Raw genomic sequence first — 6,742 nt, forward strand, 5'->3', positions numbered from 1 at the left:
ATATAAAAATGAATGGCTCTATTCTCCCATAGCAAATGACTCCACAGCATTTGCATAGCAATCCCAGCCTACAGCAGGCATGGTCTGAATTACCTCCCCGTAGGCAATGGTGTTATTGTATCTTCTCATTTCTGGGTAGACGTGGTCCAGGTACCACTGGAAATTCTTACACTTCAGACTTTTCCTTAATGCTCTTCTTTCAGAGACATCGCCTATGTCAATCCCCGGATTCTGGAAGCAGAAGGAGGCAAGGGGTGTCAGTGACCGTGGGACTCTGGTTGGAGCAGGCACAGGTGGAGTCACTCCCAGAGGTCTCAAGCCTAGGGACTTCCTGAGAGGGTCATCTAAGGAGACAAACTTGGCCACGTAGACCTGGGCTATAGAATCTTCTCTCCCGCGTGCATCTAGGACCCCGCAGGATGATGCCCCAGCATTAGTCACCGTCTTTGTCGTTATTGGGCGAAGTGTTCTCAAGACCGTCATGTTGACAACCTACATCTCTAGCTCCCTCGCTCCCACATTTCCTTAGTAGTTATCAGTGCCATGATTAGAGGAATTATTTGATTAAGACAAGAAAATAAATGCCTATAACCTCCTCCTGCCTTTCTTTTCCATACGCGTGCAATTTCCCTCTTTGTTGGCTCTCTGTGAAGTTCATTACATGCAGACGGGAAAATAATTTTCCATTGCAAAGCTTGTAATGATGTTCTAATGAATAATTCACTCTGCTTTTACAGAAATGAACCTGTAATGGGCTGCTGTGTACTGATGGGGGGAAATAAAGTATCTGAAATATGACTCTGTGGGCTCAGCTGCAAGATGGCTATGAATAAATGGAGAGGATTCACACTGGGCATAGGGACAGCCAGGTGACATCTGGGGGAGTGGAGACATAGTTCAAATTATTTCATTAAGATCTCTTCGGCAGCCAAACTGTGATTTTTTTTTAAAGGAAAATAAATTCCTTTAAATGTCAGCCTTGATAAAATTCAAAAGAAAACCAGAACAGCCATATTTAAGTCTTTGGTTGAATTTTTTAGCATGGTTCATGAAATGGTCACTTCTGAGAAGCACGGTTGCTATCATTTTGTCCCCCTTTGGCTATGGTTTTGCTTTCTGTGGTTTTTAGATACCCCCAAATCAACCAGAGCCCAAAATTATTGAATGGAACTTTCAGAAAGAAACAACGTCCAAGTATTTGGTGACTCATCACAGTATATTGTTGCAACAGTCCTATTTTATTTTTAGATAACATTAATCTCATCTGTGTCTAATTTGGAAATAACGCCTCCTCATAGGTAGGTATGTATAGGGAAAAAGAGTGAAGCAGTGAAATAGTTAAACAAGACTTATCTAAAGTTCTTGGGACCAGCCGTGCTTTGGAGTTAGGGTTTTTTTTCAGGCCGAGGAATACCTGCAGAAACTCTACTGGAAGAGCACCCGCATGTGAAAGTCCACGGTGGTGTTCTCCTGGATAAACCACCCTGCTTCCACAGAGCGAACCCAAACTCCGTAACATCAGGATGCTGCCTGTCAGGATGTGTGGCCCATGCAGGATCACTGTGACACAAAGAGAGCCAGGAGGTCCAGCTCTCATGATCTCCGGGCATAGCACACTTCCGGGTGACCACTGGTCCTCTACCAGGCAGGAGTAACCGCGACACCTGCTCTGCTGACTCCACACAGCGGTGGGAGGGTCTCATGAAAATGTCACTTCACATCCCTGCCCATGTGCTACATGTAGGACCTGAAACAAGTCCTTCGAGCCTCTTGGACCCTCATTTTCCTCATCTGTAAAATGGACACCATAATAGCCTCATATCTTGGTTGTAGTTAATATTGCTAAGCTCTGTTTTAAGCTTAATTTTATCTTCAAAGGAGCCCTGCAAGTTAAATATCAATAATCCATGCTTGTAGAAGAGGAAAATGAGGTGGAAGTTTCCTTTGTCATGAAGTTTTTACGAGCATTAAGTGAGGAAGATAGTAAGTGCTCAACCAATGTTACCTAGATGTATATAATAAAAAGGTGTAAAAGCACCTGCACTTTAACAGCTTTAAGTGCTGTGAGAGAGCTTTACATTCTTTAGGATGTATTGTAGAGGTTGTAACAACAATGACATATATTCTTCACTTTATCCTTTTTACACATAAATCTTACATACCTTCAACCACATTTTCATGATTCTGGTCTAGCCTCCCAATACACAGAGGCTACCATCTGCTGGTGAACAACTATCCCAAGAAAATTTCTTAGGGCAAAGCTCAGACACCTCGGGGCATTCTGGCCAGGAAGATAGCCCAGATGTGGCTGAGAGTGCAGGCTACCTCACCGTGCTATGCAGGACGAGAGGCAGTGTATGTTGTGCCAAAGCCTCCTCTGAGCAGGTCACGGGTACTAGGTCATTTGGTTCTCATGGTTGCCCCAGGAAGGAGGACCTGCTGTTGTCCCCATTTTATAGTGGAGAACTCAAAGCTACAGGGATCATGAAAGGATTTGTTCAAGATCTCCTTAGTAGTAAGCAACAGATCTGGGATTCAAGCCAAGCGAACTGACTGTGTTGTCCAGGTGGGGCTGCAGTCACAAGGGAACGTTCCCTGGTATATTCTGAGCAGGATGTGGAGGGAAGGAGGTGGGGAGATGAAAGATTCTTCTGCTGCTGCAGGGCAGCCGGAGCACGAGAAGCCATGCAGTGAGAGCAGAAGAGGTGTCTGGTGCCCCAAACTCTGGCAGGAACAAACCATCTGGACACAATGTATGTTCAGGAGAAGACAGCTAGATTAGTATAATAAAACTGGAATTAGCAAAATAAGACCCTTCTAAACTTTGTAAACGGATTTGAGGTTTTTGTTATACCAGACTCAGTGTAAAGCAGGGGATCTAAAATTCTATCCATGAATCTCCCAAAATGCATTCAGAAGCATAAACATCTTTTTTTAGAGAAAGAAGCATCAGCTTATTCAAAGGACCTGTGGCTGGCATGTTGGCAGATGACTGTAGTTCCAGCACCCTGGGAAGCTGAGGTTAGAGGGTAGCAGGTTGGAGCCCAGTCCAGACAAGTTGGTGACTTCGCAAGATTCTGATTAAAAATAAATAAATAATAAAATAAAGGACCAAGGTTGTAGTTCAGTGCAAAGGCCCTGAGTTCAATCCCTGGCACCACAAATATAAATAAATACAAGTCTAGAAACTAAATTAAAAAATATGAACTAAACAAAAGGATCTGTGACCTGTCAAACAGTAAAGTTCACTGCTCTTAGGTGCTGGGGGAGAGGCTGCTGGGTCTTACCTCCAGCGGCAGGTTCCACGCGATATATACATGAGACTTGTAATCGTCCATCCAGACCTCAGCAACCCGGAGAGCATTTCGCTTGGTGTAGAAGCCGATGTTGCTGTTGTATGGCTTCTTCTTCCGCTCAATGTGGGCCACGCGTGAGCAAGGAAGCACCTCCATGCTCCCCCCGCAAAGCCAAACCTAAGACATAAAGACTTCATCAGCCTGGCAGCCACTGCCTGCCCCCAGGTCCAAAGGCAACAATGCAGCCAGTGTAGTATGAGTGAGAAATGCATTTTTATATCTAAGACCACTGAGATATCAAGGTTGATTTGTTACAGCAGTACAACTTAACTTGACCTTACTAAAGCACATGGAAAAGAAGGTTGGGGAGAATTGCTAGAGACACACTAGGTCAGGACATAAGGTCCAGGTCTGGGCAAGAAAGCCTCATAAACCAAGTGCCCAGTGTGACACACAGGCTTTCTTAAGTTCTCAGTAGTGCACAACTGGCATCTGAGAAAGTTTTCTTTCCCACCTGGCTCATTTCATACTAAAGACAAGACCCTCTTTATTCATATCAACACAAGGTATGTACATTGGTCTAGTTTTGCATTGTTAACATGCTTTATTTTGGAGATTTAAGGGCGCTGATGCCAATCCTTCTGGAAGCATCTGATCCCAGTGTCATCATCAACAGGTATCACTTGCTGTTACTGGCATATTCCAATGGAAGCAGAAAATGATGCTTGCTTTTGAGAAATTCAACAGCCCAAGGAAGTGGAGCTAATGATCCTTTGCATCCAGGCTAAGAAAGCCTTTCTCTAAGAGAAAAGCTGAACCATCCAACTTGTGCTCCCAGGGGCAAAAACAGCATTTCTGGCTGGCAAGAAGGTTTTATTTGGAAAATGAACTTCCTGGTACCAGTAGAGCAAATAATAAGAAGGCAGAGCAGTGCCAGGGACTTGTGAGACTGCCCTGCTGTGGGGGTGCTGTGTCTACACGAGGGACAGTTTACTGCAGAGCTGACTCACACTGGCACATACAATGTATGCTAGACCAAAGTTGGCTCACTTTAGACACTGTAACCTTTAGTCTCCTGGAATCACACACATCAAAGGTTTGGGGACATTTATGATGGTTTATATTCCTCCTCTGGACCTCTGTTGAATTAGATGGACAGCTGGTGTGTGTGTGTGTGTGTGTGTGTGTGTGTGTGTGTGTGTGTATCTTCTGTATGCCACTTAAGCTACATCACAGGGAAATGATACAGATGGAAAATTCTCCCCTATGTAAGAATCCTGATATTTCTTCTTCAAGGAGGAATATCTAAGCTAAGAGAATGGTAGAGAATGGATGGTCCAGAGAGGTTGATCTGGAACTCCACAACTTTTTATCTCCACATGTTGGGGGTAGAAACAGCTACTGGCAATGGGAGAATGTCAAGTCAGGAAGGCAAAACATAGCATGAGGCCTGTGGGAAACAAAGGCAAGATACATATGTCTTAGAAGGTGCAAGACAGCTGAAGTTCAAGATGGCACAAAAATACCAGGTTTCACAGGGATATTGTAAGATTTGGAGAATGAATAGAAAGACATCCTATGTTCATGGATTAGAAGACTTACATTGTTAAGATCATCATACTCCTCCAATGGATAGAAAAACTAAACACAATCCTTATCAAAAATCCCACCCAGTTGCTTTGCAGAAATTAGCAAGATGTTCCTAAAATTCATATGGAAATACAAGGGGCCCTAAATAGCTAAGACAGTATTGAACAAAATTACTAACTTCATTTGAAACTTTAAAATTTAACACAAAACTGCCAAAATGAAGACAATGTGGTACTGGCATAAGAGCAGGCAAATAGACCAATGGAATAGAGAAAAGAGTCCACAAATAAATTCTCACATTCCTGGTCAGCTGATACTGGATGAGAGTGTCAAGATAATTCAATGCAAGACAGAGCAGTTTTCCAAAAATCATCCTGAGACAAAATGCAAAGAATGGAAATTCCTACCTAATATCATATACACAAGTTAGTTTATGTTGAATCAAAGACCTAAATGTAAAAACTAAAACTATACAATTCTTGGAAGAAAGCACAAGGGTAAATTTTAATGACCTTGGATTAGGCAAATGTCCAACAGTGGATAAATAGATGATCAAAATGTGGCATATGCATACACAGTAATACTATTTGTTAATAAATAATGAAATATTAATATATGCTATAATATGGATGGATCTGGAAAACACACTAAGAACAATAAGGGGGCCACAAAAGGCCACATTTTATGCCTCCATGTGTTAAAAATGTCCAGTGTAGAAAGATACATAAAGACAGAAAGAAAGTCGAATGATGGGGAGCTAAGCCTAAGGGTAGGGGTCAGAGGGTGATGGAGTGACTGCCAGTAAGGATAGCGTTTCTTTTCAGAGTGATGAAAATGTTCTAATATGGCTTGTGTGATTCTTGCACAACTCTGACTATATGAAAAACCACTGAGTGTGTGCACACTTTAAATATGTGAACGACAATGCTACATGGATAGTTTGAGAAAGCTGGTATAAAAATAAATAGATCTACAGAGAGATGAGAATTAAAGATGCATGGCTGAACTTCAGTTTGAGAGGAATCAGGAAAACAGACACAGCAAGGCAGAGCATTGAGCAGGGATCAGAGATGCAGTCATGTGAGGGGAGGATGACTGTGGGAACTGACCCCCCAGCTAGGCTGATGTGGTACCAAGTCCTTTCCAAGATGTTGAGACCAAGGTTAAGGCTGTCTCTAAGCCTGAGGTACAGCTCAGCTCATGGGAAGAGCCAAGAAGATGTGGCGGCAGAGGGGAGGGGCTGGAGGATCCAGATACTGAGCCCATCAGGTAAGGGAAGGGCACTGTGCCAGGCATGGGCCAGACAGCTCTGCACATCACTCCTTCCTGTAGGGACATGAACTTCCTGTCCTGGGCTCTGTGGTGTGAACATCAGCTGTCACATTTTGTGGGCACCAATTCAGAACCACCCTACTGTTCCTGTAGAGCTGGGAGGACAGGGGCCCTCACCCTGCTTGATGTCTTGAAAGCACATCTTCCTGTTAGGATCCCTCTAAGCTGGGGTGAAGGCAGGGTCTGTGCTGGTGCAGGGGTCCTGCAGCTGGCTTGGGTGGCTGTAGTCTTGACAAAACCTACAGTCCATTCCTATTGTCATCCTGCCTGTCCCACCTGGGCAGATGTCAGCCCTCAGCCTGTCATGGCCACCCACTGAGACTGAATTTAGAGCCCTAATTGAGAGAATCCAGCAAAGGTACACATTGTATGAGACAGAAAATGGCATCAATGGAACACACAAGTTGCATACCACTCTGGAAATAATACAGGAAAGAGGTAGTGCAGAGTGAAAATAGAAAAGAAGAAACGCCACATGTGGGTACACACACACACACACACACACACACACACACACACACACA

The 6,742-nt window shown here is 43.7% G+C and overlaps 1 protein-coding gene across 1 annotated transcript; it reads right to left on the reverse strand.

Annotated features, from left to right (window-relative positions):
* Positions 1-93: 93 nt before the first annotated feature.
* LOC117284993 (polypeptide N-acetylgalactosaminyltransferase 17-like) lies at positions 94-3,469 on the reverse strand (the record flags this gene model as incomplete). Its single annotated transcript, XM_033760689.1, has 2 exons — positions 3,288-3,469; positions 94-231 (listed from the first exon to the last, which is right to left on the reverse strand). Coding segments are annotated over exons 1-2 (303 nt in total), but the record flags the coding sequence as incomplete, so codon positions are not given.
* Positions 3,470-6,742: the final 3,273 nt, after the last annotated feature.

This window comes from Fukomys damarensis, unplaced genomic scaffold, assembly GCF_012274545.1.
Source record: "Fukomys damarensis isolate Sample0158 unplaced genomic scaffold, DMR_v1.0_HiC HiC_scaffold_73659, whole genome shotgun sequence".
Classification (NCBI taxonomy): domain Eukaryota; kingdom Metazoa; phylum Chordata; class Mammalia; order Rodentia; family Bathyergidae; genus Fukomys; species Fukomys damarensis.